General features: G+C 49.4%; 1 protein-coding gene across 1 annotated transcript; it reads left to right on the forward strand.

The window, feature by feature from the left end:
• Positions 1 to 4,645: 4,645 nt before the first annotated feature.
• Positions 4,646 to 10,252, forward strand: LOC311037322 (proteasome adapter and scaffold protein ECM29-like; the record flags this gene model as incomplete). The annotated part of the gene is made up of 1 exon (XM_084046449.1): positions 4,646 to 10,252. The coding sequence occupies one exon, from the start codon at positions 4,646 to 4,648 to the stop codon at positions 10,250 to 10,252; it is 5,607 nt and encodes a 1,868-aa protein (XP_083902575.1).
• Between the last annotated feature and the right edge of the window lie 3,871 nt (positions 10,253 to 14,123).

Below are 14,123 nucleotides of genomic sequence, written 5' to 3' on the forward strand. Positions count from 1 at the left end.
AACACTGCATATTGTTCTGACTGAACACAGCCTCACCTGAACACTGCATATTGTTCTGACTGAACACAGCCTCACCTGAACACTGCATATTGTTCTGACTGAACACATCCTCACCTGAACACTGCATATTGTTCTGACTGAACACATCCTCACCTGAACACTGCATATTGTTCTAGCTGAACACTGCATATTGTTCTAACTGAACACAGCATATTGTTCTAGCTGAACACTGCATATTGTTCTAACTGAACACAGCATATTGTTCTAGCTGAACACAGCATATTGTTCTAGCTGAACACTGCATATTGTTCTAACTGAACACTGCATATTGTTCTAACTGAACACTGCATATTGTTCTAACTGAACACTGCATATTGTTCTAACTGAACACTGCATATTGTTCTAACTGAACACTGCATATTGTTCTAACTGAACACTGCATATTGTTCTAACTGAACACTGCATATTGTTCTAACTGAACACAGCATATTGTTCTAACTGAACACAGCATATTGTTCTAACTGAACACTGCATATTGTTCTAACTGAACACTGCATATTGTTCTAACTGAACACTGCATATTGTTCTAACTGAACACAGCATATTGTTCTAACTGAACACTGCATATTGTTCTAGCTGAACACAGCCTGAGGTGAATGCTGCCTCATAAACTGAACTCAGTCTGTGGGTCAGAGGTCATCATGGTCCACCTCAGCAAGCAGACCAAGCAGCGTGTGCAGCAGGTGTTCCAGTGCGGTCAGGTGGTCATCAGATGAGGCTTCCTCCCTGCTGTGCTGTATCTGGGCTTCAGGCAGGGCGTGGACCCAGGCATGCCTCACATCACCCTCCTGAGTCTGCTCTGGGGCTGAGGAACAGACGGACCCTGTGATCATGTCGATGACAGGACAGTCGCCTGCAAAATGAAGCCCGATTCTCCTAACATACCATACCTCAAAATGTAAGTACAGTACTTAAGTAAATGTTCAGTTACTTTCCACCACTGGTCCTTCATGTCCCTAATGGGTTTGACATGCCTCAACGTAGTCCATCTGACGTCCAAACCGTCTTCACATGGTCTGTCTGGAAAAAGACATTGGGACACGCCTTCTTCATCACCTTCCTAAACTAATGGCTTAAACTAAGGCCTCCTCTGGTAAAATGCCATATATCTCCTAATAGAAAAGGATCATGCTGTTCCCTCACCTTTTAGTATAATGGCCTCTATCTCCCTAATGTGACTTGGGCCAAAATGGGCTTTTTTTTTTGTCTGGAGTAAATCAGTAAATCATTTGGCCTAAATCAGGTTTAATCCCATTTAAACCTATTTAAATCTAACTGACAGATAATGTTATTTTTATGTTAATAGTCATAATTTGTTATGGGTGAAATGATTAAGAAATATCATATAGTTTTGTTTTTGAGCAGGGTTTTTTTTTCTGAAAACTTTACATTACAAAAAATGACGTTGGCCATTAGTTTAGCAAGGTGACGCATAAGAACCCTTGCATATTCTGGTGGAAATATCAGGTCACCTTTTTAATCTCTTGAAATGGAAGTCTGTGTCATATGAATGTTATTGAACACTATAGGCTACTTTCTCTCTGAATGTAGAGCATTAAAGTGGACATGTTATGCTGTTTGTCAAAACATGTATTTGTTAAGGTCCTTAAAACATGTTATAAAGGCTTTTAGCTCTCTCTCTCTTTGCATGTTCTGAGCATTTTTCAACTTCAAACCTTCACTTATTCTCGAAAGACATTGAGGTTGCCCTCATTTGCAGTGTCGTTGAGATACATCACAGTACAATTTCATTTTCATATCAATATTCACATCGATGATAAAACAAAACAAAACAGAAGTTTAAAAGAAGCTGCAGACACTTGTGGGTAGGCCTGCAATCAAGGTTTTAAATTGTCCGTATGTTATGGGAGAACAGATCTTTAGTTTAAGCTGCAGGTCATTCCAGGTGGTTGGGGCACTAAAACAAAAGGCTGTTTTCCCCAGTTCAGTCTTTACTTTGGGGACGTTTAGCGTGAGCCAGTCACTGGAGCGTGTCCTATGTGTTACAGGGTTCCAATCCAGCAGAGATGTAATATACATGGTAAAGTCCCATCAATTGCCTTAGAAACAAACAGGTACCAGTGTTTGCTTCGCCTGTCGGCCAAGGAAGGCCAACCCACTCTATCACACAGGATGCAGTGAGTCTATAATATCCTCCTATAATTCTAGTAACCTCACGGTGGTGGTGGCGGCGGTGTCTTGGTTCGTGGTTCGGGGGACTCTTCATCAAACTGCGCATGCGTCGTTGCCAGGTTTCGCGAGAGAAACAAGCAGCAAGGTCTATGAAAACGAGGCCAAACCAAACAAACCCTATACCACCAACATTGGCCCTACAGCGCTTACAGTACGCCGACATGGCAACACCGAGACCCCGCCCACTCTCAGCACAATTCTTTCTGTGGAAAGTAAACACACCAGACGGACCCGCGGCGGGCGAGTAACATGCCTACGCCATTCTCCGTGCTGATATATATATATATATATATATATATATATATATATATATATATATATATATATATATATATATATATATATACGCCCGTGGGGAGGGGTGACGCAACGCGACCCACGGGGGGGAGGAGGTGGGAAGCCACGACGGGGAGGAGGGGAGGGGGGGGGGGGGGGGCGCCACGACGGGACGCGCGCGGGGGAGAAACCGCGCGACAGGACGTGCATTAACCCCAACTTTGCAACTACTTTCACCTGCGCCTTTCACCGGGTATGGTCTAGTTCAGATATAAATCACTCTATCATACAGGATGCAGTGATGAGTTTAAAACGTCTGTAGGAGAGTACAGAATGTGTTAGAACACATACTAGCAGAGAGACGATATGTTTAATGTAATTATAAGGATCGCTAGTGAAACGAAAAATACCATGCTCCACTATGCTCCAGGGAATACACGAGAAGCGTTGTGTGGCTAAGGCCGAAAACATCATCAAGGACATTTTCCATCCCAGCCATAATCTGTTCGAACCGCTGCCGCATCCACGGCCAGGCAAGCGGTATAGGAGCCTGGCGAGCAGTACCGCCAGATTATTGAACCGTTTTTACCCAGCAGCAAACCGGCTGCTGAACAAAAACTAAAGTCTGGTGACACTGCACAGAACTGTGAAATGTGCTTTCACTTTTATGCACTCACTCACATTATTATAGTTATTATATATGTAGTTTAGTCATATTATGCACGTTATGCTTCTCCTCTCTCTCTATGAGATGACTATCTTTTTAACTGCAATGATGAGCCTGCACAACCAAGAATTTCACCCACTTACTTGTAATGTGATGTGACAATAAAGATTGATTCTGGTTCTGATGGTCATAATATGGACATACCTAGGAATAGGTGCCAAAACAATTTAAACAAATAATACATTTGTGTATAATTCTATATCAAAAGTCTCTAAAAAGCCAATCTTAATTACTTAAGTACTGTGTGATGACATGCTGTAGATATGTAGACCTGCATGAATATAAATGAATCTTGATTTCATCATTACACTGTTTGATTCCCATAGCCCACGCTCCTCCAAACACTCATTAATCTCATTTAAGATGACGTCCAGACGGCGTATTACTCATTGTAAACTTAATGAGCACTAAAATATGTATCTGATAGCCTGCAGGCTACAAACACTAGCACTGTGCTCCACACGACTGCAGAGAGTGAGGTTCCACCGTGCCATAGCCTGAAGGGATGGAACCTTCTGATTGGTGGCGGAAATTACCGAAAATGTCATGGTTTCTCACACTGGTGTGAGAGACCATAGCAGAGAGAGAAAATATTCTCTTTCTGGTGGGTGGAGAAATGGGGAAGAGGGTGAGAGGGTGATGCCAAATATTACGGAATATCGGGCATCTAATCAAACAGGATATTGGATTCAATTCAATTCAATTCAATTTTATTAAAGTGTCAAATCACAACAAGTTGTCTCAAGACACTTTACATGTAGAGAAGAGACCCAACATCCCACCCTGAGCAAGCAATTTTGCGACAGTGGCAACGAAAAACTCCCTCTTAATTCAACAGGAAGAAACGTCAGGCAGACCCTAGGCTCTAGGGCGGGGGCCTTCTGCCTCGACCGTGTTGGGGGAAAGAAGAGAGAGAGAAAGGGAGAGACAGAGGAGAGACAGAAAGAGATACAGTGCAAGCAGTAACAATAACAATAATAGCAAATATAATAGTGTAAGATACTAGCATATGATAGTATAATATAGTACAGCAATAGTGTGTATGCAGTATATAATGGAATAATATAAAAATGTTTAAGATAATATAATATACAGTATAGTGTAGCGGTATAGTGTAGTGTAGTAGAAGTCCACGGTCGTGTCCAGGTCGGATTGACATACACTGTATCGAAGAAATAATATTTTTGGTTGAAATTGAATTGTTGCTGGTCCTTTAAGTACCCAGCCTGTCCACCAAGGTGTGGCATAGGTCACACCTTTCAGCCAATCAGGTGAGGGCTGCATCATAACTACCATATATGGCTTTGCCAGATGAATGGGCAAAAAGTTTAAACGCTGCCAGCGCCACTCTGTTCTCTCGTAGCACGTCGCTCACAACCTCCTCGAAACATGGCCGCCCGGGATGAACTGGATGAATTGGAACGCGTGTTCCTTCGCCTGGCTCACGCAGAGAGCGATGTGCAGCTACAGGATGCTATCTCCAGGTTCCTGGCCCCCGTTCTCCTGACGCTCCGCAGTGTTCAAGACGGAGTGCAGAGCAAAGCCATGGAGCTGCTGGTCCACCTGAACAAGAGGATCAGGAGCCGACCCAAGATCCAGCTTCCGGTAGAGGCGCTGCTGCTGCAGTACCGGGACCCCGCGGCCGCGGCCCTCACACATTTCACCATCATCTACATCCGGATGGGTTTCCCTCGTCTGGAGGCGGGCAAACAGTGTGAACTGGCCCCTGCCCTGCTCGCTGCCCTGGAGGGCAAGCCTCGGTCCCAGCAGGACATTCTGATGCACCTGCTGATCCCTGCACTGTACCACATACAGTACCTCCCCGCCACGCCCAGGGACGCCTCCCCCTTCACGCTGACAGAGAGACCCGAGACAGCGCGACTGCTGCTGGAGTTCATGCTGGACGTCCTCCTGATGCCCTACGGCTTTACGCCGAATCAGTCTCCCCCCTCGTCCTTCTCATCCTCCTCCTCCTCCTCCTCCTCCTCGTCCTCCTCCTGCCCCCGTCAGGGAAGCATCGTTGGAGGCGGTACGGAGGTGGCAGCCGGCCACGCTCTCCCCCAGCCGCCCCCGGGGATGAGTGTCTACGCTGCCACCAGGGTGGTTGGAGAAGCCCAGTGGAGCGACGAGCAGCTGGCGCGGTGTAAGTCGGGCATAGTGAGGTTCCTGGACGCCGGGCGGGTTCCGGAGGTCGACGCCGTGGTGCATTTGGTGGTCGCCTCCACGGACTCCCGGCACAGCGTGGCCGCCGCCGCCGATCTGCAGCTGAGGAGCAGACAGAGCGCGGTGGATTGGAACGATCCTTCCGTCGTCAGCAGGATGTACGAGGTCTACCTGGGCGACGTTCCTCTCAGAACCAAGGGGGCGGCCGCCGCGAGGCCGGAGCTGAAACGCCGGCCGGCGAGCACCAGGGTCAAACTCAAGATCCTGCCGCATCTTCTGCGGTCCCGTCTGGCGGCGGAACGCTTCCCTGCCAACGTCCAGGTCGTGTACGGCGGTCTGTTCGGAGCCGACGCCAACAGCAGACTGTTGGCTCTCAGTCTGCAGTTCGTGCATCACATCTGCTCCTTCTGTCCCGACACCAACGAACCTCTGGGCCTGATGCTGCTCAACGGTCTGACCAAGCTCATCCACCAATACGAGGGGGACCCCAAGTCGCTGGGCGTCGCATACTCTGCTGTCGGGAAGCTGTCGAGCCGCATGCCTCGGCTGTTCGCCAAGGATATCGCGTTGGTCCAGCAGTTGTTTGAGTCCATGTGCCGGACGGGGGAGCCGGACGTCCGTCTGGCCATCCAGGAGGCTCTGTCCATGATGGTAGGAGCATATGCCAACCTGCAGGGGGCGCCGCTCACTCTGATGGAGGCTCTAGTGGCTGCGTACATGGGGAGGCCCGAGGTGCAGGCGCGCCAGGTGGCCATCAAGTTTGCCAACACAGTGTTTGCGTCCGATCATGTGCCCTCCAGATACCTGCTGCTATTGGCCGCAGGAGACCCGAGAGAGGAGGTGCGCGGGGAGGCCCAGAGGGTGCTGAGGGCATCTAACACCAGGAGCACGAAGAAGGAGGAGGAGGGCTCAAAACCACTGCCCTCCTTCACCGACATGGTGGTCTACGTCCAGGAGAAAGCAGCTCAGATTATGACAAAGCCAGCCAAGTACGTTGTTGGAGCCTCCACTCTGCCCTTTGACCCCTCTACGTTCAGAGAGATCGTGCTGTACCTGAGGACGTGTCTAGCCTACAGCGCCGGGGGCGGGGCCGCGCCCACATCCAAGAGCCTGGTGATGGACATGCAGGACGACGCCCCCGCCATCGGCCGCTACGTCCACACGCTGCTGACCTCTGAACCCCAGACCTCCCGGTCCAACCCGGTACACGTCTACGCTGACTTGCTCCAACAGCTCCTGACGGCCGTAAGAGGAGTCCCGGTCATGTACTGTCTTCTAGAGGTCGTGTCCGTCTGCCCAGAGGAACTGGCTCCGCGGTTTGTTGACAAAATCGCCTGGATTAAAAGTCTGATGAACACAAACAAGGAAGACGTGAGGGAGCTGGCGGCCCGGCTCTACGCCGTGGTCGTTTCCTCCATGTCTGGGAACGAGCTGAAGACGGCCGTGTACAACATGGTCAAGACCACCGAAGACAAACGTAGTCCTGAGACTCAGCACGGGGCCGTCGTGGCTCTGGGCCACATGGTGGGCAGGTACATGAGTCAGAGGAAAACCATAGATCAGCACATGAACACCACACCCCAGGAGGAGGAGGACGAGGCTGTCGCCACGGCCACCAGGGCGATCGGTTCCTTCCTGGACAGCGGTAGCGCACCGCTGGCTGTGGCAGCATGTACGGCGCTGGGGGAAATCGGACGCAACGGGCCCTTATTGGTGCCCTCGGAGGGTGAGGGCTTCACCAAGCTGTCCCTGGTGGACACCCTGCTGGCTCGCATCCCCTCTGGAAAGGAAAGCAACAAGATGAAGGAGCGATCCGTCCAGACCTTGGGCTACCTTCCGGTGGGAGACGTGGACTTCCCCCATCAGAGGAGGATTCTGCGGGGTCTCATGGACTCTGTGGAGGCGAAGCAGGTTGAGCTGCAGTTCACGGTGGGAGAGGCCATCACCAGTGCTGCCTTGGGAAGCAGCTCCAGAGCCGGCAGGGACCCGTGGACCTGCACTGACGAGCACTACAGCCCACCACTCATTTCGCACGTTAAGAACAATGATGTGGTGCCGTGGGTCCTCAACTCCGTTCTGTCCAAGTACATACCCAGTCAGAACCCACATGTCCGACGGGCAGCCTGCATCTGGCTGCTCTCTCTGGTCAAGAAACTCGGCCATCACGAGCAGATCCGGTCCAACCTGAGGGAGATCCAGACTGCGTTCATCTCCGCCCTGTCGGACCCCGATGAGCTGAGTCAGGATGTGGCGTCTAAAGGCCTGGGCCTGGTCTACGAGATGGGAGGAGAAGGTGACCAGCAGGAGCTGGTGTCCACGCTGGTGGAAACACTCATGACCGGCAGGAGAGTGAAGCATGTGGTGTCAGACGACACGGAGGTGTTCCAAGGGGAAGCTTTGGGGAAAGCACCGGACGGACACGGCTTGTCCACGTACAAGGAGCTTTGCTCATTGGCCAGCGACCTCAACCAACCAGATCTGATCTACAAGTTCATGAACCTGGCCAATCACCACGCCATGTGGAACTCCCGCAAGGGAGCAGCGTTCGGGTTCCACGTCATTGCTGCGAAGGCTGGCGAACAGCTGACTCCCTACCTTCCACAGCTGGTGCCCCGCCTCTACTGCTACCAGTTTGACCCAAACCTGGGCATCCGCCAGGCCATGAGCAGCATCTGGGACACGCTGGTCAAGGACAAGACCGTGGTGGACAAGCACCTGAAGGACATCCTGCAGCACGTCATCTCTAACCTGACCAGTAACACCTGGAGGGTTCGAGAGTCCAGCTGCCTGGCCCTCAACGAGCTGATCCGCGGCCGCCAGGCCGACGACATCACGGAGCACCTGGCGGAGATGTGGGAGACGCTGTTCAGAGTCCTGGACGACATCAAGGAGTCTGTGAGGACGGCTGCAGACCTGGCTCTGAAGACGCTCAGCAAGGTGTGTACTCGTATGTGTGAGTCCACGGGCGCCGCGGCCCAGAGGACCGTGGCAGTCATGTTACCCACCCTGCTGGACAAAGGCATCGTTAGCAACGTTCCGGAGGTCCGCTCGCTCAGCCTTCAGACCCTGGTGAAGGTCAGTAAGACGGCCGGCGCCAGGCTGAAACCCCACACCCCTCAGCTGATCCCAGCCCTGTTGGAGGCCCTCAGCACCCTGGAGCCCCAGCTCCTCAACTACCTCAGCGTACGAGCTACGGAGCAAGAGAGGAGCGCCATGGACGCAGCCAGGCTGACCGCTGCCAAGTCCTCCCCCATGATGGAGACCATTAACTTGTGTCTGCAGCATCTGGACGTGTCTGTACTGGGAGAGCTGGTCCCCAGGCTCTGTGAGCTGCTGAAGAGTGGGGTAGGTCTGGGAACCAAGGGCGGCTGTGCCAGTGTCATCGTGTCGCTCGCGGTGCAGTGTCCCCGAGACCTCACCCCATACTCAGGTAAACTGATGAGTGCCCTGCTGAGCGGCGTCCATGACCGGAACGCCATGGTGCAGAAAGCGTTTGCCTTCGCTCTGGGCCACGTGGTCAGGGCAGCCAAGGACAGCAGTGTCGAAAAGCTACTGCTGAAGCTCAACACCTGGTACCTGGAGAAAGAGGACCCGGCGTACAGGTCATCGTGCGCGCAGACCGTGCACGCCATCAGCCTCCACAGCCCCGATGTGTTGAAGAGCCACGCCGGAGTAGCACTGCCCCTGGCCTTCCTGGGCATGCACCAGGAGGCGCCGGGCCCAGAGGAGGAGGAGAAGGGAGGGTGCCACGACGCCACACTGTGGGCAGAGGTGTGGCAGGACAACGTCCCAGGAAGCTCCGGAGGCGTCAGGCTCTACATGACCGAGCTGATCGCCATTACCCAGAAGGCTTTGCAGTCTCAGTCCTGGAAGACGAAGGCTCAAGGTGCCGCTGCCATGGCGACCGTAGCAAAGGAGCAGACGGGCTCCTTGGTGGCGCCGCACCTCGGTACGGTGCTGAGCGCTCTGCTGCAGGGGCTGTCCGGACGCACCTGGGTGGGCAAGGAGGAGCTGCTGAACGCCATCGGCTCGGTGGCGTCCCGGTGCCGCTCTGATCTGCAGAAGCCCCGCCCCGGCCAGCCCACCGTCTCCGAGATGCTGTCGGCGGTGATGAAGGAGTGCCGCCGCAAGAAGGAGCGGTTGACGTACAAGATGGCCGCCCTGCGCTGCGCCGGAGACGTGCTGCACAGCAGCCAGGAGGACGGCTTCAGCGACGTGGCCGAGATCCTCCTCCCTCTGATCAGGAAGAAGTGTCCGGAGAGCGGGGGCGGCGGTCGGTCACTGGAAGAGAACGACGATGACGACGACGATGAGGAGGACGAGAAGGACGGCGAGCTGCGGACCGAAGCTCTGCTCTGTGCCTTAGACACGCTGGCAAAGAGCTGGCCCAGGAACCCGCTCACCCAGGACGCTTTCCGGGCCGAGGTGTGTGCGCTCATGTGTGACAAGCTCAGGCTGAGCAGCTGGAGGGTGCAGCTGGGAGTCCTGCGGTGCATGAAGGCCTACTTCCAGGGCCTGGTGTTGCTCCAGAAGGACCACCGTCACAACGGTCAGGATTCAAACACGCTGTCCCAGATCCTGTCAGAGACCTGCTCTGCCCTCACGTACCCGCTGGAAAACAAGAGCTACGCGTCGGTGAGGACCGAAGCCTTGTCCGTGGTGGAGCTGCTGCTGCGGAGGACCGGGGAGAGCGGCCGCTGGGACTGCCTGTCTCCAGAGAGCAGACGGCGGCTCCAGAGTTCTCTGTCCGGCCTGCAGGCGTCGGACGTCATGCCTGACCTGAAGGACCAGGCTCTGGAGCTCCTCAGACTCATCCAGAGCCATCAGACCTGAGAACCCCTGAACCACACCTGGCTCTGAGCCTGAGGGTCCCCAAACACACCAAAAATAAATCCTATTAGTTTGAACTGGGGACCCCCCCCACACACACACACACAAACACACTTTGTAAGGATAATATACATTTAATGAAGGCCATTTCAACTTCTTTTTTTTTTTTACATGTTTAACCCCAACATATCAAAAACAGCCAATCTAGCATCTCAAAACCCGTTGCACTGTGACAAGCAGGGACGCAGATGGGGAGGGGTGGAGGGGGTTTGGACGTACTCAGTGCCTATTGGGTGGAATACCCCCCCAACTTTAGAGAAAGTCAACTACTTCTAAGTTAGTCTATCTACTTCCTGTAATTAGACTTAAAACATAAAACCAATGCTGACTTATCCTATCAGTAGCTCTTATTTTGAAATCCCCCCCATTTTAGAGGACGTCTGATTTCTGTGTAGTCAAGCCATCATGATGCTAATCCTAGAGTAATGACGCAGGCCTTACACTCGACTTTGGAGATTTCTATGAATCTACTCATATTGTTCAAGCTCATAGCGCGGCACCGAGTGCCGCGCTATGAGCTTGTAGATCTGCTATTTTTGAAAGATTGTGAAAATTGGATCAAATCTTTGAATATATACAGTATATATAATATATTTTTTAAACAAACATTTTTAACTCAAATCTGTGCTTCTGGGGGTCCCTGGAACATCATATTTTGAGATGGGGGTCCGTGGCCAAATACATGTCATTATGGGGGTCCTTGACATGAAAACAATTTGAGAACCACTGATATTATATTATTATAGCAACACAGGGCTTAGAAGACATTTGTAGAACCCTCCAGAAGCAAAGATTTGAGTTTTACAAATGTTCACCAAAATTACATTACAAGTTTTGCAAAAATGTTCATCATTTGTCTTTTTAATAGAAGATCAACAAGCTCATAGCTATGAGCTTGTAGATCTGCTATTTTTAGCGGCGCTAGCCGCTCTATACCTTTAGGTATAGAGCGAATATTAGCCCTCTATGCCTGGCTTTTGCGTCAACGTTCTGATTGGTCAGGTGCGCCAACGTTCTGATTGGTCAGGTGCGTCAACGTTCTGATTGGTCTGGTGCGTCAACGTTCTGATTGGTCAGGTGCGCCAAAGTTGTGATTGGTCACTATTCATGACATCACTATGATGTCATGAATATAGAATTCGATGTCTATATAAACGATGACAATGACTTCATCTTATTATTCATTTGGCTAAAGTCTCCGTCTAGGTAAGTTATTTAAAGTTAATATGACGAATAGAAAGAGAAAGATACAAGAACAGATGAAGGGTGAATGTATAGAAAGTCTGAGTTCGGGACCCAGTCATCCGTTATGACAGAATGGTTTGATAGAGACGATCGAGAATCCAAGAGTCCGTTAAGGTTCTGATTGGTCAGGCCCGTCAAGGTTCTGATTGGTCAGGCCCGTCAAGGTTCTGATTGGTCAGGCCCGTCAAGGTTGTGATTTGTCAGGCAAGGGGACTATTCATGACATCACTATGATGTCAAGGTTTATTTTTTATTTCCTCATGTTTTTTTTTGTATATATTTTTATTTGGCTAAAGTCTCCTTCTAGGTAAGTTATTTAAAGTTAGATCCTCAATTTAACTTTATCTGTCGTCGACGCTCTGATTGGTCAGACCCGTCAACAAAGTGATTGGTCAAGCTTCACATGACACATGGCTATAAACACATTATAAACACATATCGATGACATAATGTATTCAAAGGCGCCGCTACCTTCACACAGGGTGTGATTTTTTTAATAGTGCAGCGCTATGAGCTTGTAGATCTGCTATTTTTTAATAGTGCAGCACTATGAGCTTGTTGATCTGTTATTTTTGAATAGCTAAAGTATAAAATAATGGACAGGATTACTTATAGCTGAAAATCACAGATTAGGAGGAGTAACTGATGGATGCAGCGTCACCTTAATGTTCTTCTGTAATCTCTACTACAGATTACAGTTAAAACCCCACCCCCCAGTTTGGGACCCAGTGTACACTGGGTCCCAAACTGGGGGATCGGGACCCCCAGGGGGTCCCCACATTATTTTGGGGTTGTCCCCAGATGATTAGCTTTAAAGGGATAGATAGTACACCCCCAAAACGACTTTTCTCTTTGAATGCCGGACTTTTACTTGTTTCTGCATTGCAGTATTGATATTTTTACTTAAGTAAAACATTTGAGTACATTTGAGTACGTTCTTAGTGCATTCCTACAGACCAACGATCTTATTCTACAAATATGATTTTTAATGTGTTTATGATTTTATAAACTATAACATGTTATTATTATGACCTTTATTCTCATGGTTTATGCAAGAAGGGATTGATTGATTGTTGAAATACTTTATTAGAGAAAAAGTAAACAGCACAGAAGTACAGTAACACATAAAGAATCATCAGCTGATCAGTAGGTTATAGACATATTGATTTAGATAAAACATTTGATCAGGTAATTATAACATAATATAATAGAGCAAACATTAAAACACACTGGGTCTCATTCACCAAGATTATCGTCTCTGACAACCAATACATTACAATTAAAAACTTAAAGGGTAAGACCACTGTGGTAGAGGTTTAGGTTGTGTAGTATAGACGGATTTCCGCGCGACGTCATCACAGAGCAGAATGCGCAATCTGCGCATGCCCGGGTGAAAGGCGCGTTCGAAAATACAGCCCTGAGCGGCAGTGAGCGCACTGGCCAATACAAACTAATAGGCGAGTGTGCTCCGGTGCGTAATTTCCAAACGCACCCATAGGCTTCCCCCTCCTCTGCGCGGTCATATTCCTCTCATGTTTACTAACAGGAAACCCGTCTATAGAGCATCACCAAACCCAGTGTTTGTTTTTTTAATAAAAATGTCAACTTCCTGTTGATTTTACTATTTGAAGATCTGGATCCGGATCCGCCGATCCAGTCCGGGTTTTCTACTTATTAAAAATGGCAAAATCAACAGGAAGTTGACATTTTTATTAAAAAAAAACAGTACTGGGTTTGGTGATGTTCTATATTGTCTGAATCAACTTTGTTTGCGTTTGTTTTTGTGCTAAAAGAGTGACTTTGAGAGCAGTTTTACCGTACAATGTAAGTCAATGAGGAGCATATTTTGAATTATCAATTTTTTATTTTTTATTTCTTGCCCACCTTTGGAGTTACATCATGGCGAGGTAAATACACAACCCAAACCTCAACCACAGTGGTCTTGCCCTTTAAACTGATAGAAACTAAATCAGAACAAAACCTGCTTTAAAAACTAATAAAAACTAAAGTGAAAACATGAAGTGAAAACCTGATAAAAACACAAAGGAATGAACAACATGGTGTTACAGATTAAACATCAGATCTCATAGATAACTTCATAGACTATCGTTTGACAGACTCAGTCATCAGTGTTGTGTAAATCAGTGTTTGTTTTGTTTACACATAATCTTTTCTATTCATCTGTTAGATTCACGTTAATGTGTATTTTCACACATTTAAACCCCTCAATACTTAGTAAACTTCACCTGTGGGCTCTGTACTTGGTCTGCTCTTTTTCTCACTCTACACCAAGAGTGAGTGAGAGAGAGAGAGAGAGAGAGAGAGAGAGAGAGAGAGAGAGAGAGTGTGAGAGTGTGAGAGTGTGAGAGAGAGAGAGAGAGAGAGAGAGAGAGAGAGAGAGAGAGAGAGAGAGAGAGAGAGAGAGAGAAAGGGAGAGTGAGTGAGTGAGTGAGTGAGTGAGTGAGTGAGTGTGAGAGAGAGAGAGAGAGAGAGAGAGAGAGAGAGAGAGAGAGAGAGAGAGAGAAAGGGAGAGTGAGTGAGTGAGTGAGTAAGTGTGAGAGAGAGAGAG

This window comes from Gymnoscopelus microlampas (assembly GCF_963454915.1).
Source record: "Gymnoscopelus microlampas genome assembly, chromosome: 21".
Taxonomy (NCBI): domain Eukaryota; kingdom Metazoa; phylum Chordata; class Actinopteri; order Myctophiformes; family Myctophidae; genus Gymnoscopelus; species Gymnoscopelus microlampas.